General features: G+C 39.0%; 1 protein-coding gene across 3 annotated transcripts in view; it reads right to left on the bottom strand.

The window, feature by feature from the left end:
* The window catches only part of HHIP (hedgehog interacting protein), an 85,802-nt gene extending 62,616 nt beyond the window's left edge, over positions 1–23,186 (bottom strand). For all 3 annotated transcript variants that reach the window (XM_070504836.1, XM_014838113.3, XM_014838112.3), the window contains exons 1-4: positions 22,219–23,186; positions 16,358–16,550; positions 10,744–10,900; positions 9,871–10,072 (exon numbers count right to left, since the gene is read on the bottom strand). In XM_070504836.1, coding sequence (XP_070360937.1) covers positions 9,871–10,072; positions 10,744–10,900; positions 16,358–16,550; positions 22,219–22,497 — 831 coding nt within the window. In that variant the 5' untranslated portion in view covers positions 22,498–23,186. The remainder of the gene's footprint in view (positions 1–9,870; positions 10,073–10,743; positions 10,901–16,357; positions 16,551–22,218) is intronic.
* Positions 23,187–26,782: the final 3,596 nt, after the last annotated feature.

Here is a 26,782-nt window from a genome sequence, read left to right as displayed (position 1 = left end):
CATTATTAATGTCATGAGGTCAACCTGATCTTCCAAACCCCTGGAGATTTAAACAGAAGCTTTAATGGTGGTACAGGGAAAAAAACCACAGACTGGGTAAGAGAGAATGAGCTACGTGGCTTTCTCAACCTCAGGTCACAGGCTGGAGTCCAGTCTAAGCTGGTAATTGATAACTTATGACAGATGTTTGGTGACCTGTGTGTGGAGGGAAGTCAGTTCAAGTTTTGTTTCACTTTTCCTGAACAGGTGTGTTCACATCCCTCCACAAAGCTGTTTGCACTGTGGGAGACTCAGCACCAAATCTTTCACAGAAAGGCTAAGAATTTAACGGGAATTAAATTTGGTTATCTTTTTATCCTCTTAAGAGCAGTGCTTTCCTAATTTTTTTCCAACTCCAAGCATTTTCCATTCACCCTGGATACACAGTCTTTTCCTTTTATAAGCATCTCTTCTGAACAGTTTCACACTGTTGGCTGCGGGTTCTTAGAACAGATGTGTTTTCCCTATCTAGAAATAGCCGGAGGACAGATGTCATTCTATTTAAGTTCATGATCCATTTGGATCAAAGGTGCTTTAGGATAAGAGGCTGGTTTAGAAACAGCTTATTAGAATATTTTTTTAAAAAGGTAAAGAATTAAGTTACTCGTAAAGAGAAAGCCAGAATATTCAATACTTGAATATTTGAAAGAAATGTTCTTTTGTCAAGAATTTTGTGGCAATATATAAACCTTTAAGATCCTTTGTCATAATGATTTATTTTTTTATTAGCTTTAGTTTATTTAGTTATTTAGTTCTACAATCAGATTAAATAATTTTGACTACAAGCAATGATGGAATTAGTTTAGATCAAATTCATTGATGTTCTCTCTGTTCTTGTTCTAATATATATATGTGTGATAGAGTAACTAGCATATATTTTATCTTAAGCAAATAATTATTTTTTATAGATTTTCTGTGATTTGAAGTTTAGGCCTATGGACTTGTACAACATTTTAAAATGAATGGATGGATGAATTTAAAATTAAATTGTATATGGCATGCCCTGATAGAGTAAAAAGAAATTCACTAGAAAAAGGATTCAAATTTTACCTCCCTTTTGATGGTAATTCCTGAGAGCCACTGTGACCATATGCACTGTCACCTGGTATCACAAAGTCAAGCTGGGATAGAAAATTACACGATTTAGAAAGAAGATTTTTTTTCAAGCTTTTCTCATTACAACACATTACAGAATAGTCTTGATAAATAGCACCTTATTTTTCAAAGCATATTTTGATTGGAAAGTCCAAAGATGATTTTAATTTCTAGGCAGTGATCTAGTTTTTAAAAACACTTTAGAAATGTCCCCAGTTCTGGCCACCTTGATGTTGTAATAGTTCAATATAATCACAGAGTTTAAAATAACTAAATGTCAACTGATGAGTATTACCAACAAATGCATTAAGATGTATTGTAGTAATTGATAACATATTTATTATATATAAATATTATATATGTATAAATAATTATCTTTATATATTGATTATATAAATATATAAACGAAAGAAACGTATAGATAACAAACTCCTCAAATTGGTCTTAGGAAGTTAGACACAAACCAAAGGGCAGTCATGCTCAGAGATTTAGGAAACTTTCTGTAAAATATTGAGTTAACGTGACAGGAAAAGTGTCTCTTGAAGCCTGGGGTCTGAGAGGGAGGTAGCTGAGATCATTCCATTTATATATTCTTGCACCTGATCTCAGCACATTTCACTGATAGACTGGTAGTGGTTGCCGAAACTTTGAAACTTTCTTCTAAAGTCCTCTCTTCCTTGACTTCATGGTACAATTTACTGATCTGTTCTTTTTTTTAAAAAAAAACTTTGTTGAGTAATACACTGTCTGTATCATGACATTACATGTTAATTTTATAGCAACTTTGCCCAATTGCTCCCCTCCCAAATCCTGAGATTCTAGATCTGTGCTTTGAGCAATAGTTACTAGTGGGCAAAAATATGTGCCTTCTTAGTTTTCAGTCCCAGTATATTTCCTTTGCAAATCCTACAATTTATTAACTCTATGGCAGATTGACACAAACCATGTTCCAAAATAAACACACAAAAAGACCTACATTACTCTAATATCCAGGTTGAGAAAAACTACTATGAAAGCAAGAAAGTTCTGATGAAAAGCTGCTGCCTACTCATGGGTCAGCTGCTCTGTGTTTCATCATCGTGAGGCATATGCTCTGAGAAACTCCAGAACTGGGGGCTTCTGCATAATGAGGTAGGTAGCAATGCCATACACCCAATGTCAAAAGGTGATGCTGTATAAACGAAGGTGCTGTCTTTCTCTAGTTATACATTTAAATTAAAATATATTCTAGGTTTACCTTTTTGAATTAAAGAAAACCCACACACATACATCATTATACCTTTGTTTCCATGGGACTGCCATACAGTTTTGGTGGGAATAATGCTCACACTACCAGAGAATTTTCATAAATTATCATCCAATCCCATACTAAGGGGGCTGTTAAATACCAGAGAGTAGAGTCACCACTAGCCCCTGCAGCTTGTGAGTCATTCTGGGGGCTTCACCCCCTTTTCATGTTAGTATGATGGATGATGATAACAGCTAATGCTTACAAAGGACTTCAGATTCTGGTGACATCGTGCATGCAAAGTGTTAGGTGCAACCTTATTATCTCTGCAGATGAAGAAACCAGGTCTAGAGAGGTTAAATATCTTGCCCAGAGCCAAACAACCAGCAAACGGTGTGGGTGCAGTAACTGGAACCCAAGTCTGTAAGCTTGTCGCTAGGCCTAGGCCCTCAGCTTCACTGTCCTGCCAGCCAGGATGAGCTGCACGGAGGGCGATAACACCCACCGTCACCAATCTCTTTTTCTTGAACAGGTCCCCGGTTTTTCCTCCTAGGCGGTGCCGCTGATCAGAAGCATACAGCAGCAGAGCACTGTGGTTGAGAGCATGGCAACAGACAACTGCCTTGGAAATCCAGCTCTGAGACTTGCTAGCTGTGTTATCTTGGGCAGTTTACTTAACTTCCAGGCCTCAGGCTCTTCATCCGTGAAATGGGATATTAATACCTGCCTCATATTGTTACTGTAAGGATGACAGAGGTAATCTATGTAATGGCTCAGCCAAGTAAGTGCTTAAAAAAATGGTGGCTATGATTAGCAAGAAAGAAGACCAGAGTATTCTTGCTAACAACATGGCTTGCTTGAAGACCACAGTATTGGGAAAGAAGAGCTATTGAATGTCTCTAAAAGAGAGTGCTGTACTACCTTCTACCACTTAGAGATAGTTTTGTGATGCCCACTATTTCCTTTCTAGTAGATAATACAGCCACTGGAAAGCAATACCAACTGATATCCCCAATAGCTCTTCTCTTTCTTCTTTCTAGGCAGATACAGCGAGGTGGTGGGGGCCACATTCAGATGGATGCTTTTGAAAGGGGGCAGAGCCCTTCTCTAGAGTCTGGACTTCTTAGTTTTTATCTTGTTTTAAATGATTACCATAGGACTTCTGAGATTTATAGGCTCTATTTCTTCCACTCTTCAAATCTTAGATAAATATAAAGACATTAATGTGAAAACTTTCCTCGCCTCAGCTGTGACTTATGGGGCCTCAAATATAGAAGGCAGGCCTTTCTCTACTCAACTGGAGGGACATCGCATACACCACTCCAGTAAAAACATGCAGTGTGAGGAAAAATAAGTTATAGATTAAATGGGCTTATACTGGCAGCTACTATATCTATGCACATTTATATTTACTAAAATGTTTTATCAAGAGAATGGCAAATGCCAAAATAAAGAAATAAGAACACCGGAAATGAAAACTGATCTAACCAAACAGAAAATTACACTGAGATTATTTCACATGACCAAGGGACTTTTTGCTTTACAAAAAATAAATTCTCTGTGGACATCTACAGTAGGTTTACAATGAGATTAAATTTCTTTAAAAATGAAAAACAAAATTTTTAGAGCATACAGGGCATTTTGACGTAAAGTGTCAGCAACACTCAATAAAATAAAGAGAGTTGGGTTCAATACTGTATCATTCCTACCTTGATAGAAAAAATAACTGTAGTCAAAAATTTTACTTTCAGATTGACGTTTTGTTAACATTCTAACTTAACAGTTTGGATCCAGAATTTTAAACTACCAAAAAAGAAAGGCATTTTAAAGTTTTTGTGTTGGAGAAGACTATTCAATTAGTTCTCTACCACTTTTAGAATGAATTTATCTAATGGTTATTTCCACCACTATAGAAATTCTCTCTTAGTTGAGGTTTACTAATGTCTAATGCAGTAATCTGATAGGTCAAAAATCTTTACAATGTCAAGTATACAAAAATATTCCAAATAGTGAATCTTCTATTGTAATATTTACTAAATACATTTTGCTGCTTTCTTTCAGCTCAACACATGCTTTCTTCCAAACTAAAGCATGCTTAAAAGCAGAGTTCTAACAGTTTTCCTCAGGAGGGATTTGATACACGGCCGAATCATCACCATATGTATATGTGTGCACGCTATGTTTCCAATACTACTTTTGAAAAGTAAATTGCTTCTCTCATCCACTCTGACTCATTTCACTCGAACAAAAAATACACTAACATTTCATGGGCTGCTATAAGATCACAGATTAAAGAGAGGAAAATGTGAAAAGTTAGGTCTGTGACAAACTTCAGAAAAGTAGGACATCAGCTCCAACGGGTTGACGAGCACTTGGATTTCACTAAACTTTCGATGCTCATAATTATGCGTGTGATTTACAAGCATGTGAAATCAGAGGCTGCCCTGTGAGGGCTTGCCCCGGCGCACCCTGCGTCCTTCTCCACATGCTCTTGTGGCTCCCGGGTGCCCGGGTCGCTGTCTCTCAAGAGCCCCACCTCAATGGGCTCAGTCACCCGGACAATCGGCAGCTTTCAGCCTTACGTCCTCTCCTCCTCCAGTAAAAGGACTGCTTCGAAAAGCATCTTTTGAAATGAGGATCCAAGTAGATAGAGAGGGACAGGAGTCCAGTCACACTTGTTCCAATGATAGACAAGTCTTTCAGCTTTGTCTCCTGCACACTGCAAGCCGAAAGGGCTGCTGCGGCTGTGAGCCCTCCGTCCTCTCATTGGTCATGATAACTGAGTGGCAGAGAACGGTGCTTGTTGGTTTCCTTGACAGGCCACCCTGTAGGTGACAGGTGCAGGCTTGTCTCTACTGCTGCACATATGCAAAGCCAAGACTGACTTTCAGATCTTTGGGAGTCAGGGGAAGTTAGTAAAATTACACTAGAGTAACTTCTGGTGTCCTTGTCATTTTTTACAAGAGTTTTCAGATCTAATAGCAAACTACATATTTTTGGAACAAAATGGTAAGTTTTGCCAACTAGCTGAATACTAGATTCAAAAAAAACCCAAAAAAACAACAACCCCAAGTCAACAAAAATTTAATGGGTAAAGCAATTGTCCAGTTAGAATTAGTTGTTAAGATTTTTAAATATCATTTTTCAAAACTTTATATCAAGAATCTTACATGTTGCGAGAGTTAACTCTCTCCTCTCTCCAAGTACGCAAGTAATATGCGTGGGCCAAGTAAATAAGAAAAGGTACACGACAAATGACAACTGGTGTCCAATCATTTGCTCCCAGTGGTCATTCAGTAACAGGACTTGGGCACACAGTGGGTAGAGACAAACATGTCTCATTCAACGTCTAACTGACCCAGGGGCTGGCTTAGTTTAGACCAGTGGTTTTCAAATTGGCTACACATTGAAATCACACCTGGAGAAGCTATAAAAACATACCAATGCCTGGATCCCAACCCCAGATATTCTGGTTTAATTTGGGCCATGGAACTTTTTGAAGTTCCCAGGCAATTATACTGTGCAGCCATTCTTGAGAACCTCTGGGCTATCATTCCCAAGGACTTCAGATAGATGAAATAGATGAAGCTGGTTCTAGCACTTGCCAGAAGTTCTGATTCAAAATTCAGATATAAGCTCAACTGAAAGATTTCAAATCACCAGTATCTTGGAATTTCTCTCTTTGGGATAAAACAACAGCAGCAACAAACAATGTACATGCAACCTCCGCCCCATACATACACACAAAATGAAGATTAATTGAGAGTCTGCTCACCAGTTGGACACCTGAGCCATTCTTTACAGTGTCGGTATTAGTGGTTAGCTTGTACAATGCACTATTGCCAGACATCTCTCAAATCACTACATATTTTTAAAACATATTTCTGACTCATTCTTTACTTGGCAACTTCACAAAGCTCAGTCTTCTAGGATTTGAGCTGTTGTGAATGGCATCATCTCTTCCTTAATGGAATGACAGCTTTAATTCATATGGCACAGAATTTATTCCATTAATCCAACTCCACGATTTATTTCTTATAGCAAAAACAAGTCAATTCCTTACTTTTTGTGCTTTGCATTTTTGCATATAAGTTTTGCTTAGTAAACGTAGACAGTTATGCTCACAGGATACTGAAATCTCCTACAATATAAGTAGCACAATCTGGGTGTTTAAAAACAAGACGTTATATTTTTAGTTTCAGTCAGGACCCATTTAGGGAGGAGTTGTCCAAGTTCCCTGAATGACTGGCTCTTTGATGGTCGCTATAAGAAGCAGAGCTGGTTGAGGTTTAAGGAGCTCAACGAAATCCAGCTCCCTGCCACAAAAAGGTCAGTCCTTTACCATGTGACAGAAATCACCGTCAATTCTTAATTGACAATTAGCAGAAAAGGAAATCTAGATTCCCTTATAGCCAGCACTAGCCTTTAGAAACTCTAATAATCAGGAATTCATCTTTATGTCTGATGTAATATACTCATACTGGTCATTAATTAATATTGTGGGGGACTGTCACTGTGGTTTGTCTTGTTTTCATTTCAAAGATATGAAGGTTAGGTTTAGTATACATTATTAATTCTATTATCTCAGTATTGCAATCAATACTTTGGTCTGTTAAAATAGCTTTTTTCCTTCTCTTAGGATTTTCAAACAAAGAATAGAGAATAAGTAATATACATGATAATTTATGAAAACTCCTATTTGCATTATTTATGCAAAATGATTAACAAACATAGAATGTTGCCATGAACACACTATCTATTCATATATCAAGAAGGTTGAAAAAATTACTGTGAAATTGCTGTGAAAGTATTTTGACTTCAGAAGTCTCTGAGGGGCACACCCCAAAAATTAATGGAACGGTCAACTCATGAATGTGTTGGCATCTGCCCCACCACACCAACAGTAGCCTCTTCTAACACTTTCAATCCATGACTTGTGACAGGAGTTCCATGGAGACTGAGATAAAGGCCAGTTATAGTAGAACCTACTTGGGGGATAAGGATGTGGTCTTGTTATTCACTACACGGTATACGCTCAAATATCCATGTGATGGATTCCTACCTTATTGATCCCTAGTGCCAAATACTAAGGGAATTCAAAATAATGCACTTCAAAACATGTCATATTCTGTAACTCTACATCTGTAGAATCATGTATTCCACATCTGTAGAACAATGGATTTTGGAGTTTATTTCAAGCCCCAGCAGCCCTGGAGCTCTCCTGGGAAAGCAGGGTCAAAGGGGTTCTGCAGAATTTCTAGAGGCCTGCAGAACATGGCATTGTCATAACTTGGTCTGTACAACTTTATTGCATGATGAAACGTCTCAATGCCAGAGAAGATAAACTTTCATTCCATATCCCAATGAATGGGCATAAATTAAAAGAGAGGGATTCTGAAGTCACTCTAATTGAAAAGGAGACATTCTTTTGGCAGTTAAATTGAAGTAGAAATAAGAACACCAGTTTCTCACAACAAAATTTTCAAGTATTCTAAGCCCATTTCTTTCACCTACATTTATATCTTTTTAATACCAACATTTTTACTAAAATAATATTTGAAAATCATATATTATTATCTCAAATACTTGAAAATATATTATATTTTAGAGCAAATTAGCAATGTATATCATGGTGTACTTCCTTCAACTCAGTGATGGTCTTTCTATGAATGAATTTTAAGGAAGTCATCTATGATCAGATTAAAGAATATATACAAGAATGATAAATAACACAATTTACAATGATAAAAACACTGCAGTTATCCTAAATGTCTCATAATAAGGAAATGGAACACTCAAAAGAGAGAAAAACTAAGTTTTTGAGAAAAGTTTCCAAATCTGGTAATGTAGTTATAACATATTGTTAGGTGAAAAAAGAAGGCTAAAAAGATATATATATGACTTGATTTCAATTTTATTTTAAAGTTTCTTAGGAAAAAAGCTACAAGAAAACATGTTCTTCTGGTGTGTTTCCACATATTAATAGAGACCTGTATTACCTTTATAGTCAGGAAAAATTGATTTAATTTTAATATAAAAACTGGAAGAAAGTGTATCAAAATGTTAATAGTGATATTCTTTCATTGACAGGATTATAGGTGATGAATTTTTAAATACTTTCCCCAATTTCTTTTCTTTTATAGAGAGCATGTTGCACTTTCATAATTAAGAAAAACACACTGCTGGTGAGTAATGCACTTGTTGCTGCATCTTTATTCTTTGCTCATTGGGTACCACTGGCAGTGAGTTAGCAGAACGCAGTTCAGAACGTATTTCTTGAATTCTGATATGCAAAACACTAATGCTTCATTTTAAGAGACTTTGGATTATTTGCCATGAATTCTAATGAAAACTTTCATTGGGAGAAAGTTGAAAATACTGAGTTAAACAGATTTTCCAAACGATCTGTGTCTTGATGCCAAAGTCCTTTTCCTTAAAGGACCATTAATACCATAAGGTACTTCTCTTAGGCAGCATGTCTTGGTGATGCTGCCAAAACATGAGCCTGAGGTTGGGTGGTCCCAACAATGAGGCACTCCTTGTATTCTAATTGAGTCATTCTAATTATTTTACATGGTAGGTACTGAATAGATACATATCAGGAATATATTTATATGTTTTCTGACTTGTTTCTTCTGGTTTTGACGTTCTTACCTTTGAGTAGAATTCAACAAAGCAAGAAGGAGTTTATTTCTATATAAGCAGAAGGGTAGAAATCCTCCTTTGATTTTTTTTTCTAGTCAAGAAATGAAAAAGATAACCAGTTCTTCCCAAATTATGCAGATATTTTGTTTCATTCTAAAATAGTCATGAGCTGTTAAATGTGTCTGAATTTTAGAATGCGACAATTTGCTTGACGGCTTAGTACAGCTAATATTGTACTGTGTTACCCTCTTGTGAAAGAAACTTCAAAATAATTTTATTTGTATACCTACTAGATTATTTAATATGAGAACTCCAATTGGAGAATTGAAAAAGAAGGCAATAGATGTGCTTATATATTATAAAGATGGCCAATTATAGATAAAAATATTTGACTTACCTGTAAAAACATTGTACAAGGAAGTCACAGTAAAAGGAGCATTTTTTATGACACAGACTCAAAAACAGATGCAGTAAAAGAATGATTTGCAAGTGCCAAAATAACCAAAAGACCTCTTTGTTTCTAGTAGCAAATGCTGATATACAATTCTAAGTATTATGCCTGTTAAACAATATTTAAACAAATACTTTATAAAACCAAGAATTATTTTAAATGTGCAAATTACATGGGGAAAGCATGTCAAAATATCAATCTGATTGTACTGGTTAATAGTCACCAAATAACATTAAAAATTTAATGTCATTGTCCCGATTCAGTTGCCATAATTATTGTTCCCTTATGTTGTCTCCTTATTTTCTCCTTAAATATTCCTTCTTTTATTACAAAGAAATACCTCCAGTGAGGATAACACTAAAACAAAATCAACATAGCCAGAGCAAAGATAAATAAAATTTAAAAAGCCAACCTTTATTCCACTTTGAACAAGTTTGTGAATGTCCAAATAAGGCTCCTTGAAAATTTCTCCTTCAGGGGTAAGTATCTTCACGTAACCTTCTTTTTCCAGAATGAAGAGACGGTGCGAGCCATCCCCACTATGCAGGGCGCTGACAGGCTGGCGCAGCCCACTCACAACCTCCTGAATACAGAAGCAGTTGTGTTTGTGCTTTCTAAACAAATTAAAGAAAACCAGTAAGCTTTTCTTGAGATGAAGGAAGTAAGGGATGCATTTAGCATCCTTTTCAAAATATATTTCCTCTAGGCATCAATGTTTTTGATATTCATTAAGGGCTGCTAACCCAAGGTCACAATATGATTTTTTTACATTCTTTTCAACGGAAAAAAACAAAAGAGCCTTCTAAGAAAGTAAAAGAGAGAATCAAAACATGTATGTATTTTAAAATTTTCTAAGCTCAATATCTCATCTTCCAGTGACAATAATTAAATTAGCTTTACTCACAATAATTAAACCTTACAGAAAGACAGTCAGAGAGAAAGATCTAAGATCTACTTATAAAACCCTGATTTGCTAATAATAATTGTGCTGAATATTTCCACAGCACCTAAGTTAATAACAATCATAAAATTCAAGTTTAAAACTATATTCATAAAATTCACATGAATCATAGAGAAGCCTATGAGCCATAGAGAAGATTAGTAGCCTAAACATTAAAAGCATTTAAGCTAATATGATTTTAGAGAAGCAAACTACCAGGAAAAAAAAAATCTGGAGGACACAGCTGCTGGACATAAGCACAGACAGTTGATTGACTGTCAAAACCACAAGATTTGTCAGTTTGGGCTTTTTTTTTAAGATTAACGAGTATTTATCTTTATGAACCTGCTCATCTCTTCCACTTTGTCATATTCTTCCATCTGATCCAAGTAGTTAGATGCTGGTCCTCTGATCTGTTTTCTTGGGAAATCTGGAAAGCACAACCCGCCATCTTTCCTTGCATAGTAAAAGCAAAACTCATCTGCAGTAGTTTGAAGGAAACCTTTAAAAAAACATAAAAAGACTCATTAGAAATACTTGGTGTCATAGTAGAAAACCCGATTTGAAAGATTAAATATAGGAAAAGAATTTTTAGAAACTATACGAATATGCTAGGGAAATATATAGACAAAAATAAAAGGAAAGAAAAACAGTTTTTTGGCTTGGGATTTCCATTTTTAACCAAAATTTAAGAATTGCAGTAAAAGTGAGATCATATTGTATTGGATATTTTAAAAGGCTCATTTGAAATACACATGATACAAACTCAGCATTAATCTTATTACTGCATTGACTCTATTTTCAAGCTTCCCCATTACCATATGTTGCACTTGTAAACTTATCTGATCACCATGCAGCATTTTTTTCCTACAGTACCAATAACTTCCTAAGAAGGACAACTTAGAATCAAGAAAGAGATAGACAATCAGGCACCAGTTTTGGTCGTTTTACAATTCTTACCATATTGTCACTCACATATGATTGAATAATCAATCTATTGAATATTGCAAGGTCATTATATGCTATAATAAATGACTGACTCACTATGCAATGATCCAGCACTGAATTGATGCTAATAATACAGCCTCCATTTTCAAATATGTAGGTGAATTTTTCCTACACCTCATCCTTTAATTATGTTTAATGTTTTGATTTTTACCTAACAAATCAGATTATGGTACCATCAATTTTGTGATAAAGGCATCTAGTAACTGAGTGGAAGTTTAGAAATTGTATAACGGGTGCAGGTTTGCAAGGATTTCTAAGAACAAGAATTTGGGGACAACCAAATGAAGCTTATCTAGCAAACGTAAAAGATCAAAAGTTTATTTTCTGTGAGCTTGACGTAGGTCCCCTCATACCTAAAACCAGTCTTAGAATCTTGACTTAACTTTTGGATGAAATGCATCACCCCTAAATTTCTGAGACAGACTCTTCAAGGCCAATATCTAACCAGGCTATTGGGAAACATCTTCTCTTCGGGAACCAGGCAAGTAAGAGCAGATGTCCACGGGAGTGTGTTTGGGGGCGGGGGGGGGGTTGGGGGCGGGGACAGAAAAAAGAGGCCTGGCAGCTGGGAAGGGTGCTCCATGGGAGGGGCAAGGCAGCTGGAAGGAGGTTATCTTTCTTTGAAAAAATTCAGGGATTAGAAATTGGGGAGCAGAATGAAGGCTGCAGCAGCATTTACTCATCTTCAGCAATTCACTGTTGGCAAAAGATAAGTTTATTCCTCATTCTTTAATGTCTAAGCATATGGATGAAAATCGCCTAGGCGTGTTAAACAAGTCTGCTTGAGGTAAAAAGAAGAGAAGGAAAACTGAGTTGTTAAATCAAACTTTTCACAGTTTGGGGCTAGATCTTTTTTTGGAGAGATATATATATATTTACCATCAGGCGGCAAGATCTCCATGCCAATATTATGCATGCAGGAATACTGTCATACTCTGGATATATTTATAACTGAACGTGCAAATGAGAAATTTTGTTTTAATGTAATGTTTGCCTGCAGGGTCACAGGAAAATTTCAAAGTGCAATTCCGAAGAAATTTCGAGTTTGCGTTTTCAAAAAAAAGATCTGTATTCTAGCATTACAGTCTGCAAACCAATACCATGTGAAGGGGAAATTAATGAACAATGCTGGTGGCTGATTCCATTTTACAACGAATTATTAGCTGGGGACGAACATGAGGAAATGAGAAATCATTTTCAAGTGGAACATCTGAAGATTAATGAGGGCAGATTCATAAACTCTGTGGCTCCAGAGGTACTATGCTCTCTTAGCAAATGAAAAAACAAAACAAAACAAAAACCCAGAATGTTAACAATGAATTACCCCTAGCTTTTCACAGAATCTAGACTAAATGAATAAGTGTGAAGGAGAGAGCCAACTCAGAGGACCTTTACACAAAAACATGGGCATTTTTCTTATGATTATGATACTTGAATGGGAATATCTAATACTTTTATTAATACTTTATCTTAAATAATTCAATTTGGGGGACAGTGATGAATAAGACATATTTTGCTGTGAAGAGCTAAAAGGGATCTGGTTTCAGGACACTGGGCTAACATTTATTGCCAGGGAAGATGTAATTTACTAAATGGCACCCTTCTGCTTGGAAGAATAGATTGAAGAGCATTTTACTGAAGGTGGGTGTCTAGCTCACCCTGGATCATCATAATATGATCAAGTCTACTAACGATGGCGGTATGCTGATCATTCCAGCAGCTGTTTGGTTTTTGTTTTGTTTTGTTTGTTTGTTTTACTCCTGATAATTTATCGAACATCTTGGACCCGTAACTATTCTCCTGGATTATGAACCCGGTCCTACTATACCACAAAGCACCCTATAAAATACTGACATGGAAATAAATATCCTCTGTGCAGTACTCTAAGCTCTAGCTTTTCTCTCAGCATGTATGATAGAGGAGAAAAGTTATTTTTCCTCATTATATATGATGTTCATCATGATAAGGAAAAACTGAAAATACCCACTGTCAGTAAGGCCTACACTCGAGAACATTTTCTAGCAGAGGTACTGAATTTGGATGTGTCCTTCCCTTCCTTCTGGTCTGCTCTCCGGGGGACTAAGACGACACATATGTAAGATATCTGACTGGGGTCAGGAGTGGCTATGGACTAGAGAAACTCAGTGGAATCAAACCCTTGACCTTGGCCTCATTAGCAACAGGATTAAACCAATTGAACTAATTGTATGCAGACATTTCACACTACAATAACCTACAGCTGAGGAGATGACGGTCTGAGTGATAAAAATCATTATGATAATGAGTGTAAAGGAAGAAGCAAGGCCAAGAGATGTCCCTTGAAATGCCTTCCACAGAGTGTATTATGCTACCACTTAGAGAAAGCAAAGCATCTACTCTGCCCATCAGAATTCAGGCAGAAGAAAAGACCTGTGGTGTTGAGCAAGGAGCTCCTGTGTCTTTTTAATGAAACATTGGTATTTTTAGAAGTTTTAAGAATTTACTTCCCTAAGTAAATTCACAACTGGAGAATATTTTGATTACTAAAACACTGGTGTAACCTCACTATACTGATTTTTAACTTTTCTCATTTTTGCGTAAATAGACCATAAATATTTCTGAATTAAAGTTTCTAGAAAGTAGTTATCTTTCAGGGATACTTATTCTAAAGCCACTGGCGCTTTCTTAAAGCTTTGACGGGACAGCAAAGGGATAGTCATTTATACATTTATTTCTTTATGTAGTGGGCATGGGGGAAAACATGAAGATGTCTCTGGAATTATTTTCTGTCTCCCAACTCCTTTCAGCATTAGCCTTCTCTCAGCAAAATACATCCCTTAGGGTAACCTCCTCTTCAAGTTTTTGATTTGCAGAAAGATGAGGCTAGTTAAGATATGTTGACTAGTTTCTTATAAAAAAGAACTACAAAGTAGCTGTTTTTCACAATTTTGAACTTCAGAGGAAAGTAAACCATGCCATTAAGTAGACTTAAGAAGGTAAAAACATTACAAATTTGCTTTTTGAGCAACTTTTGAAAAATGAGTATTTGCAAAATGAGTGTTCTAGAACTTTAAAGAGGCTTCTGTGTTGGGGGCAAGGGCTGAGGGGAGGATTACCATCATATTCATCATACTTTAGGGAATGGGAACCTACATGCCAAGGATCAGTCTGGCTAACAAATTGATCAACAGAAGTAATACAAAGAGTGTGTTATTACAGCTCACTTTGGGGACAAGCATTTAGAGTGATTATTAGCATTTGACGGATGCAGAGAAGCCCCCTTTGCTTGTTGCTAAAGCCTGCTAGCCTGTCCCTAGAAAGCCCCCTCGCTGCTCCATCCACCACTGGAGTGGGGCTTTCATCTGGTTATCTTTCAAGGCAGCCTGGGTGGCCACCAAAAGCACTTGACATCTTGATGCACTTCAGCAGTTTTACATATATACAAACTTTGCAGAAAAATAAATTTGTCATTCGTCACCACATATGTTGTTCTGGGGAGCGAGGTGCTTGCAGTTCTGGCTCCTGAGCTGTTTGCTGCGCTCTCTCTTTCACTGGATATCACTTTTTGTTGTTTGTTTTGGAAGCTAAAATAACTTCAGATACATGAAGACCCCCATAGACAGGTCCCTCAATCCAGCATAGTTGTATTTATCTCAAGTAGATCAAGGTAGACAAAAATACTATGTTGGTATCACTTTCAACTTACAGCAGTAAAGGCAACCCTTCAAGACCTGAAATCTGCAGCAAACCTTTATGGGACCTAATCTGTTATCACTTCTCGGCAGGCCATCTAGGCAACTGTGACCTATTCTACTTTACTTTGGGGAATGTGATAAAGAGGAAGAAACAGCTGGTTTAAGAAAGACTTAGAAACATGGCTGTAGTTTATAAAGACAATAATAATATTTTCACATTGAATGGGTTTAGATATGTGTTATGGTACACCAAAGGAAGCAAGCAACCCTAGTCAAAATGTTTTCTTAGGTTATTAAGAGAGCTCTATAAAAAAATACAAAAAAATTCTATGCTTTTCTGGGTCAGAGAGAAAAGTAAAATGGGTATAGCAGTGACAAAAAATTCTCCAAGTGCGTCCTACAGTTCTTAAAGAGCTTGTCTTTTCCTTCAATACTATTTAGTTTTATAAACAATTAGCTTCTGTGGATTTCTTTCTGTGTGATTTGCCTAACTAAACAGAATCTATCTCATTAAATTCTTTTCTACGTCTACGTTGATTCTTCCAACCAAAGCAATAATAACCAGAGTTTATAAACTTTTGATAGTAAAATTAATCAATGCCCAGGAATCTATATGTTTATTAGGGTCCAAAATATGATAGTGACCAGGTATATCTGGGACACTGTAGCATAAGAACTTCTATGTAGATCCTGTCACCTTCTCGTTGCACAACTTTGGTTACAACATTTCACTTCTCCTTGTGCTCCGTTTCCTCAACTGTCAAATGGAGACGACCCCATATTCCCTACTTACTTCACAGGATTTTTGAGGAGCAAATCAGTCATTATATGTGAAAGTGCTTTGTCAGGTGTTAGTTTTCGGATTTCTAATCCTACTTTACTTAAGGAAATACCTTAAAAGTCAGTGAACAGTCTGCATTTATACATCCGCTGTGTAGAAGATGAGGCTGTCTCAACATTGATGCAAATGGGTAAAGAAGACAGCAACAAGAAATTTGTACTGATAATCCAGTGTGTGTAAAGACTACCAACTGTATGATCCGTTTAACAAGAGATGCAAAACCTTTCATCAAAACAACATACCGTTTGTAGACTGAAATGACAGTAATCCTTTCAGCAGCAATAAAAGGTCACAAATTTGGAAAGGTTAATTATCAAGTAAAAACAGGTATTTTGAAAGGCGAGATAAATTTTACACCCTTGTAAGCAAGCATTGAAGAACAGGTCTCTTGTAAGGATTTTCTGCAGTAGTTTATTTCCTTCATCCATTTTTTTACCTGGAATGTGGCCTCGGCAAGTATAAAAGAATTCTTTGCAATAGTCTTTGCAGAGCAGGGGAAGTTCTAGGTCTCTTTCCAAGGCTTCTCTCTCGGGTGAGTGGAACAGGCTCTGGGAGTGTGGAGAGCACAGTGCACACTTGATTTCTTCCAGTAACTTCCCGCACTCTGTGTTGTTGGTGACAGAAAATATCTGAAAGCCACAAATCAGAAACACACTTCTTTAGTGGTGTGAAGTTAGGTTTAGCTATATTTTCTTGTAATCACATAAGTAGAAAAGTATAATTTAGCCAATTCAGTTGTCTGAAAAGAATTCTCCTATCAGAATACAGAACGCCTTTATGAGGATACAGTCCAGTCTCTTGCGTTGGGATGGAAAAGCAGAGGGAGAGATGCATGAAAACGCTTCTTACTCTTGCAAATCAAATCCGTGCACCTGTCTTTCAGGTGTGAAAAATTAAACTCAATTATATTTAGATCCTTTAACTCTTTTATCACTTTACTCAGCCTCAAGTTGTATACTGACTGATATTTAACTTTGAAACTCCAAAACACCTTTATCTAACTGTATGCAAAGGAGAAGTTTTTAAGACATAGCGTATTTGTGCTTTAGGTGAAAATCTATTTCACTCTTGAAATTCCTAATATTATGTTCTCAAAAATGTTACTTAAGTTATATTTTCCTAATATCAATTAATTTTCAATCTATGTATTGCACAGGGAGAGTTTTCTAAAGGAGAAATCTCTCTCTTTCATGTTCTATAAAAATATCTGAAGCCGAATAAAACAGGTTTAAGACCAATTATTATTATTAATTTCATTAGAGCCAGGAAAAACCTTCTAACTAGTTCCTCAGGTATGTTATATGCATGAATAAACACGAGAGTTTAATAAAAGCGCTTTTGTCTACTATTTAGTGAGTTCTAATGAAAAACTGCATGTTTTATCCCTATTTATACAGCATCACGTCTTTTACTTCAGTAAGACCAATTTGGGAGTTACTGATTCACTGAGATTAGTAACTGGTAGATAAAATAGGTCTCCAGGTCTAGTATTAACTTTAAAAAACTGACTTTAGGAACTCCTCTAATAAATATATAAGATAATAATCAGCACAATATTTGAGACACGAAATGTAGTGCTATCTAAATCAAGCATTGATTTTTCATATTAAAAAACACTAGAATGGGGTTGAATTTTATACCTTTTCTCAGTTTATATAACTATATTTATGCTTAATTATTTCTTTAGAACTATGAACTGAAGTTAACATTTTAAACTCTAGATCATTGTTTAAAGCAAACATTTCATTCACAAGTTGAGGTTCTAATTTGTCTAAATTGTATGACTTCTATTTTTTTAGGATAAAGGTAATCTAGATGATCACAAAATTTGGATCTGAAAGAGCAAGGCAACTAAAAAAAATCATTGAACACAAGCATGCTAAAATTTCACCATTGTAGTACTTTAAAGTCCAACAGAAGTTACCCTATTTCGGAAAAATATATATATGCACACACAATGTGTTGTAACTATTCATGATATTCAGAAAAGTTTTTATTAATCACAATTATATTTACATTTTAATTTTTATCAATTTACTTAAATAACAATTGCTTAAATGGTTAAGGTTTTCTAAAAGGAAACATACACCAGACACTTAGAATTTGCATTCCAAGAATGTTTTAAATGTCTTTTATTGTCCATACTCTGGCAGACCTCACCAGATCTATTCAATATTAATACTGTCTAACTTTGTTCGGTTTGTTTATCATACAGCAGTCCACTAAGAACAAAACAGCTACAGGATGCTGAAGCCACCTCTTTTGCTGGCTGAAAAACCGGAATGTAATTACCTTTGGTTTTATGGAGAATATGCACGCTCCCACTTTTTATAGCTGAAACAAAATGATCCCCATATACTCTCCCAGCTGCTATCCAGGAAGAGCCTGATTTTAGTGCCTAAAGAATTTTGTCTTTTACAATTTTTGGAATGTGTCCTGGCTACAAGATCTCTCATCAAAAGTTTTAGAAATAGGATTCAATAAATTATCTGAAATCAAGTATAATATTATTCTTTGTAAAGTTTCATGCTGTTCCGGCCCAGCAGGATGGTAACATTTTGCTCTGTGTGAGGTCTGCAGTGTAAATACCTATTTGAAGATAGATAGAGCCATCATTCTGGCTTTGGTTTCAATGAACCAATAGTCTTACTGAAGTCAATTAAGCTGACTCAGTCCAAGCTGCAACACTGTTTTAGACAGATGAGTCCTGGTGTGGGGAAGATATTTTTTCTTCTATTTTGCCTATGTGTCTGTGTCTACAGAGGTCCTTAACTTTATGTCTGACAATGTCATCAATCTTAAGAAGAAATTTAAGCTAATTTCCTGTTTCGATTTTTAAAAGCCATACACGAAACCATCAAATTACAGTGGTTTAAACTAAATATACTTTGGACATCATGTAAAACTTCGAAACATTATTACAGCATGCCTAGTAATGATTGTGGCTGTTGCTGACTAATTTATAACATCTGGCAGGTCATCCTTTAATCTTTCACCACATGAAAGTAAAATCCATAGAAGAAAGGTAAGATAAATCCTGGAAGACACGGGGAAGCGTGCCCTACAACTATAGCTTATCAACAAACAGTAAAATGGGTGACAGAGACCTTCTGTATTTCTCTTTATTTATCAAGTAACTAAACAAAGAGGATAAAAAGGCACCCACATGGGTCCGATGAGCGGACAAAAGGAGAAAATACATGACAGTATATTAAGATGTCGCCTTAAGATCACTTGGTGCACAAAAAGTTATTTCTAAAAATCATATGCCTACAAGGTTCTTCAGCTGTTGGGTAGAACACATGCGTCTCTGGACTATGGTGCTGGATTATGTCATTAAAGAGTTCAGTTTCAATTTTAGGCTAATATGTAAATAGATCATTGTCCTAAGGCAGCTGTTAAAGGGACCCCAGGATGAGTTATTTGTTTAGTTGGATGTGTTCGACAATAGCCTTTGTCCCTGAAAGAGCCAGAGCAAACAAATGATTGTAAAAGGGCACACTTGAAAACAATTACTTTTCACCCATTCCTTGACAGCTTCGGCTGTGAAACCACCCAAGGTAGAGAGAGCTTCTATGCCTCTGTGGCTACAAGTTAAGTTTTAGAAATGGGGGTATTTCAGTTGATTGTGGATTCAATTTGGCTAATGGGAATTAGATTCTTTTAGCATGTTGTATTTAGGAGCTGCAAAAAATACTGCTGAGACAATACAACTTTCTAAATTGTGGCAGTACTCATGTATAATAGTAGTTAACCATCTTGTTACAATACACAAAATTTTTAAAATATACAAAAAATTAAAATATAAAAGCATAATACCATGGCTACAGAATTGAACTCAATGCTAGTTCATTACATTAAAGAAAATGTGTTGGTCCAGAAATTGCATTTAATTGCACTGCTGAGCATGCTCAATATTCCTACCTAGTTTGCTACTATCTATTTGTTTTGAAGTTTCTTCTCGCAGGAAAAAGCTACTCCTATAGTTTCCTGAAAAGTTGCAGACAGCTTTCTGGGGAAAAATTTTTTTTTCATAAACAAAAAAGGGCCCTTTCAAATAGCCATCATCTCTCCTGTACACACATTATGAAATAAGACCCTAACATATATTATAAGCCAGGAAGGCTTAGGGGAAAAAAGGGAAACACTGAAGTTTATTATAAAATAACATGTTTTAAAAACTATTAAAACCTGAGAACTAATATAGGTCAAAAATGCATATGCAGGGCTATATCAAATCTCTGTTTTGAACAATTTGAGTATTGTTGGTTTATAAACCACTTGTAATGGAACCAGCAAAGTCTAGTGTACCAAATTTAATTCAGACACATTTTCCAAATGAGTAGGGGTTTGTTGGAGATTGGAAGCACGTAAAACGGAAAGGAATGTGGATAGCTAACGTGGCAGATTGCTTCCTAAAGAATGATTTCTTTAAAAAAAATTTTTATATAACTTCTCTTAAGGGTTATAACTCCCCTCAGTACCGCCCGCCCCTAGCTCCCCACTCTATCTAGATAAGAACAAAATTTTCATTCCTCCTGTTCTTGTAAGTTCAGGGGTCTGCAGATCATCGGTATACTCATGGTATACATTGCACACAGGGAAACTTAATGGCAAATATTTCTAAACCTTCCTCTGAATTTCCTGGTTCTTTGGGGCTCCTGGTAAAACCCTGCAAATGATGCGAATGTAGCTATTTTGAGATTTAATTCAATTACAACACAGGAGCTTAAGGACATTGTTTGGAATAAAACGCTGGAATATCTGTTCTCTGAATCTCAGACTACTGCTGCATATGGTAAGAATAAAGAGAGAGTTGCAGCTGAAAACCTGCAGCAAGACAGTTCTCACTCATCTGGGAATAGAGCGAGTTGGACAAATGCTCCCTCAAAAGGCATGAACATTTGGACAGAGCTGGGGACTGAAAGAGAATGATGTTCTCTAGTTTCACCCATTAGTGAACCAACTAACAAACACAATGGTGTTGTTGTTATTCTTTTGCCATAAGCAACAGGACTCTGTGTGTGGGCAGCAGTTTAGTGGGGAGGAGGATAAGTCGACCCCTTTTTGTCCTATTGATTTTTTCCTATTTGCATGACTTGAGCAAATTAAATGATGCAATATGGCTTTTTGTTACAAAACAAAGTGAGAGATACCACCCAGACACATATGTTGATTCGTAGGAGCTGTTTACATGAGAATAGAGTGAAATCTACCGTGAACTGAGCATAAAAATTAGATTCAGCCTGGGTATTTTTTTTTTTATTATGCCTGGGCCAGCAAGACTGAAGCACAAGTTTTCCAAGTCTCTCAGACCTTGACAACTGCAGTGTTGTAACAGAGGAATTCTTAATTAAACCTAAAATGGGGAAGGGGTGGGGGAGCAAAGACACCTGATTGTTTATTTCACGTGCAGTGATTGTTAATGACGTGATCCCTCAGTCTTTCCTTGAGTACAGTAGATAGCACACATTACTGCGCCCCAAGGCAAGAAAGATGTTGCAAATTCAAAAATAAGCCTGTCTTTTCACTCAACCAACATTATTTTCATATTTGTTTAAACTGATTAACACAAGGAAAATATAAATGCCATTACTCCTAAAACAAGTTTCTAGAGCTCTTCCTAGACAACTATCATTGGAAGCTTGAATATATAATGTTACAAAGCATTACACACTGAGACGGAGAATCGTCTCAGTTTTACGTGATAAATACGCCCCAGCAAAATCTTTCGCTAGTTTTTCGGGGTTTTAACGGGAGTACCAGGAGTTCCTTTTCGCTCTTTAACTATTGCAATGCAAGACAACCCCCTCCGACGGGGCTGGGGATCATAAACCAACCATGCTTCAACATCCTTTACGATTCAATCCGCTCCCTAACCGAGCACGTGGAGAAAACTGCACAAATCTTTTTACCCTAGAAAAATAAACCGGAAGCCACAGTCAACCTTAATTTACAGTTTCACCACAGCCAATGCCCGATTAGATCCCAAACACACTGTTAATCGTGCTTCTTTTAAAATATTTACCCAGCCCAGAATGCGGGTACCGCAGAAGCCTCTCTTTTCTGAGACAGGCAGTTTTGCACAGCATCCCGACCGCGGACTCTTGGGGGCGGGAGAGGTATCTGCGCACCCCAGAGGAACACACAACGGAATCACGCTGGCGCTTTACAAAAGTTATCAAAAAGAACTCCCCAAACAAGTTTTGCCCTTCTTACGGCCACCAGCATTGCCGGAGCCACAGGGAACCCACCCAGCATGCCAATCTCGTATCTGCGAGGCGGGTGCGTGCCTACCTTGTTATCCAGCCGCCCTAGCCCCGGGCTGTCACTCCGCAGGCAGCAGGACAGCCGAGGGTAGAAGGCACCGCACAGCATCTCTCCCCCACTCAGCAGCTCCAGCTGGGACATCATCCGCCTATCTCTCCTTTTCAGGCGCTTCGGGGGGTTCCCATTCAGGCACCTTCTTCTCCTCGCTCCGCTCCCTTCGCTTCTTTCCCCAAACTTAGCATCTCCTTCAAAGAAGCCCAGAGCCACGGCCAGCAGCAGCAGCTTAAAGGAGAGCATCTTCAGCATCGTCTGCCCCGAGCGGCAGGGGCTGGGCGCGGGAGGATGGGGGGGAACGCCACTGCCCAGCAGGGGCACTAGGGCGCAGCTCCAGGAGCAGGCTGCGGGGCGGCAGGACGCTCGAGAGGCAGAGGGAGGTGGCGGGGGCGAAAATATGTAGAGCGATGCAACTTTGCGAAAAATAAAAGACGAGGCGATGGGTCCAATGCCTTAGGGGAGCCCAAGGAGCGAGATAAAGTTGTGCGGATGACACCGCTTGCAGTTGTGCCAGTGTCAACTGGGTTAGGGGCTTTCTGCTGCGGCTGGCAAGTGGGAGGAGGAGAAGGAGTTGGAAGAGGAGGAGGAAGAAGAGGAGGAGAAGACGGCCACAGAGGTTCACTTGTCCATGTAACGGGAGTTGTTTAGGTGAGACAGTAGCAGGAACAGAAACGGCGACGGCGGCGGCGGCGGGGCAGGCGGAGGCAGGGCCAGCGCTGGGCTCTAGATGATGCTGAGGTCTTCTCTGCCGGCGGCTGCAGCTTCTCACACAGCCTCTCATGTTTCGTTCCCTCTTTTCTTCTTCTTTTTAACTAGCGCGCGGGGAGGTGCTGCCACCGCGCGCCCCTTGACGTCACCGCTTCTCGCGCGCCCCCGCCCGGACTGGGGGGAGGGGAGGGGGCGGCCGCGGCGCGAGCGCGTCCCCCAGGCCGCCGGCCTCCGGGATGCGGCGGGGAGGGGCCGCGGCCCGCGGCGCCGGACGGAGGGGCGGGCCGGCCGAGCCCTACGGAGCTAGCCTCGAGGGCGCGGGACCCGGCGGGGGGCGCGCACGGCCCCGGTCCTCCCGCCGGCCGGCTGGGGGCGAGGGCGCGGCCAGGAGCTTCCCGCCGGCTCTGCTCTTCAGCCCGCAGCCCCTCCGCAACACTCCGGCCTCAGGGCGCCGAGCTGAGGCTCCGAGAGCAAGTGAGTAAGAGTGGGCTGCGGGAGGTGAGAAGGGAGGGGCCCCTTCCAGGGCCTCCCCTACCCCGGCCCCGGCCCGCCCCTCGCCCTCGGGGTGGAAGAATCGGGAGGGCTGGAGTTGGCGGGAGGAGCTTTTCGGCCCCTTTCCCTCTCCTGGTTCGCACGGACTCCCCCTGTTCCCTGGTGATTTTCAGTGTGAAGTTCGAGTCGGTAAAGATCGTCCTTGGGGTCTCATTTAGAGGAGGGGGGACAACCCAGATGCTGCGAGCCGCTGAGTAGGTGGAGATGGCTGGAAGACTGTTTCGAGAAGAGGTAGCATCCTTGCCTAAGGTCCTGCACGCTACTTACTGAAGCGGCACGAGCGCGTGTGCGTGGGATGGGGTGGGGCGTCGGGGCTGAGGATGCCTCCCGGAGGGTTTGCCCCCGCCTGGGCGGCTGGGCTGGGGCGCCCCTCTTGGGGACCCCACCTGTGCCCGGGAGCTCAGCCGGGCTCCTTTGGCGTGCCCCCCTTTCACCCCCGGAACGCAGGAAGGCAGATTCCCTGGCCCCAGGTGGAGGCCAGGAGAAGAAGCTGGCTGCGGAATCAGCGTTCATTTTAAATGGAAAGAGAAAAAAATTCCCGGGGACGTTTCCCCAGGGGTGTAAATAAGAGGCGTTAGTTTTGGAGGAAGGATTAGTAGCAGGTTTGTGGTCGTCCAGAAGCGGGATGCCCTACGTATCCCGCTTACCTAAATAAATTGACCTTTCCGTCAGCTAGACAAAGTCTGCGTAAGGAAAGTGTTTGTAAAAAGATCTGTAAGTTATCAAGAGGGATCACTTGACGTTTACGGGATCCCAGCAAGCTGGCATCAGGACAAACCTCTATCGTTTTGCGCGCAAAATGTGCTTTCTGCCCGCTTGAGTATTTAACAGGGGAGCTGATTTTCTGGTAGATGGGTTTTGAAGAGGAGATAAGGCAGTTTACCCATTTTGGCAATGGAGGAATGTTCGCCATATTTGGATTTGCTTCGTTTCTGCGACATAGGTTTCACCAAGCTAATGTGAAAGTTGGTGATGGTGAGGTGGAGAGCTGGTTAAACTGATTACTGTTAAAATGCTCGCACTGGCCAGATAAGGCTTCTGCCCCTTTCACGTCCTGGGCCTGGATATCCTAGTGGGATGAGGTTTTTCCCAAAACAAGTGACCGATTAGAAGAGCTGAGAAGAATCTGCTGGGATGTCTCGTCCAGTCCTGAGCTCAGTGTAGGACCCCAGTGATACGTAACGTTTCACCCCGAGGCTGTCGTGTAGACAGGACTTTTTATACACGTGATTGCAAGTGCTACTTCTGATCCCACAGACTGCTTTATCTGACATTCTTCCTGCTTTGAGGACTTTTAATATAAAATAAATCAAAGAGCCATAAGGACTTTAAGACTTTAAACTCTCATTTAGTAAACAGATCTCGAGATGAATCCCATCAAGATTAAATTAGTAGCCCAATCTCATCTAGTGAGATAGTTTAAAAACCAGGACCCAGGAACCCAGTCTAAGTTGCTTTCCGCTGTGCAAGGCTTTATTCCCAAGTACCAGTTTTATGTTCTTTTTCCAAAATAAAAATCCTTTTAAAATTATATTTCAGTGGTTTGAACTCCCATTCCAAGTGATGAACTCATCTTGGTAGTTTTGGAACAGACCTTCCTTATGGTTTGTATTTCAAGATTAAGAACTTCATCTTGAGTAACTTAAGGTAACTTAGTTTGGGTTTTAAAAAATTATGCAGCGGTTATAACCTATGACCCTAAGTTTCGAGATAGAGAGTTTCTAAGGGATTATTGAAATGAGACAAACTTGGTCTTTCTTGATACACAGGAGCTAGAATTGATCCCATCTGTTGTTAGTCATGACAGTCAATAAATCCGGTCACTGATGAAATAGCCGAGCTTATTCTCAGTGCCACTAGTAGAATTTCCCAGTAGTCACTGAGCAGTGTTACACAAGTGAACTGACTTCTTACTCATTTTTTGCAGAGGGAAATTGCAAAGCCCACCTGCAGCCAGCTTGGCAGCATAATTTTATAGGACTCAAGAATCAACGCTGGATTATTTCCTAAGACTGAACCTTGAAAGCCCACTTGCAGGCTGCACAGCCATCTGCACCCTTGAACATGAAAAATGCTCTTCTTCCATCAGGGAGAGCTCCTTCTTCAGCTACATCATCAGAAATGGTCAGAAGACGGGACCCCTACCCGACCAAAGTCATCCAGACAAATGAAATTGGTCTTTTTCAGCAAGGAATGGAGCCGTATGAAGGTGGCCAGGTTGCCATCTTCTGCTCTCACCACCATGGAGCAGCCACCTCTGGGACTGACACCCTCGTGGCACCCACTGCCATGCCCTATTCAGGAGACCTGGCTGAGGCAGCTAATGGGAGCTGAAATCCTACCCAGGCTCCACTAACCAAGCAGAGTTTATTGCTGCATGGCCATGTCTACCCAGACGATGTGGCTCCTTTTTCTAATTTGCACCAAGGCACCTTGTATGGACTGGAAGCAGCTCTGACCGTCCTCCTCTCACATCCCCCGTTCCTATCCAGGATTATATTCCTTACCTTGGATGGATTAAAGATTCTCACGAAAAAATTAGGTTTATTGTAAAACCTATTGAAATATTGTTGAATAGATTATTGAAGTATTTGATCCAAATTGAAATTAATTTCATAGGTAAAGCTCCAAATATTACCATGGATATGAATTATGTGTGTATATCTTTATATCTGTATGCGTATATAGTTGTGTGGATACACATTTCTATGTATCTGAAGTTAGCACAACTTCAATTTGGTAAATATTTAAAATAAAACCATTTTGGGCATTGGAATCAGTTTTATATATGGATTTCTGGCCTTCACAGAAATATGTACTATTTAATTCCATTTCAACAAATATATATAAAGTGTTAGGCACTGTGCTAAGCAATATGTATACAGTAATGAAAAATAATGCAAACACCTTGCCTCTAGGTAGTATAGTCTAGTAAGGAAGACAGATGATAAGGTCACAAATAAACTTATGGTTATAAATTGTGGTAAGGGCTATGAAAGAAATGCCAAGATGGAGAATGACAAGGCACATAGATTTCAGATTAAGTGACTAGAAAAAAACCTCCCTGTGAAAATGGTATTTCAGTTGAGACCTGAGGATGAGTTAGAAGGAGTTTATGAAGTAGCTGGACCCTGTCGTTTAATATATAGAAGCATCTGAATTCAAAATAGAGTATGATACATTTAAGGGAAAGCACAGAAGAAAGTAGATAACTGAGAAAGGAGAGACTACAGACCAAATTCGTAGTGTCATTTGTAGACTCCAGGTCACTATTGAA

The sequence above is a fragment of the Equus asinus genome, chromosome 3 (genome assembly GCF_041296235.1).
Source record: "Equus asinus isolate D_3611 breed Donkey chromosome 3, EquAss-T2T_v2, whole genome shotgun sequence".
Lineage (NCBI taxonomy): Eukaryota > Metazoa > Chordata > Mammalia > Perissodactyla > Equidae > Equus > Equus asinus.
This window is presented reverse-complemented; position numbering and strand designations above follow the sequence as displayed.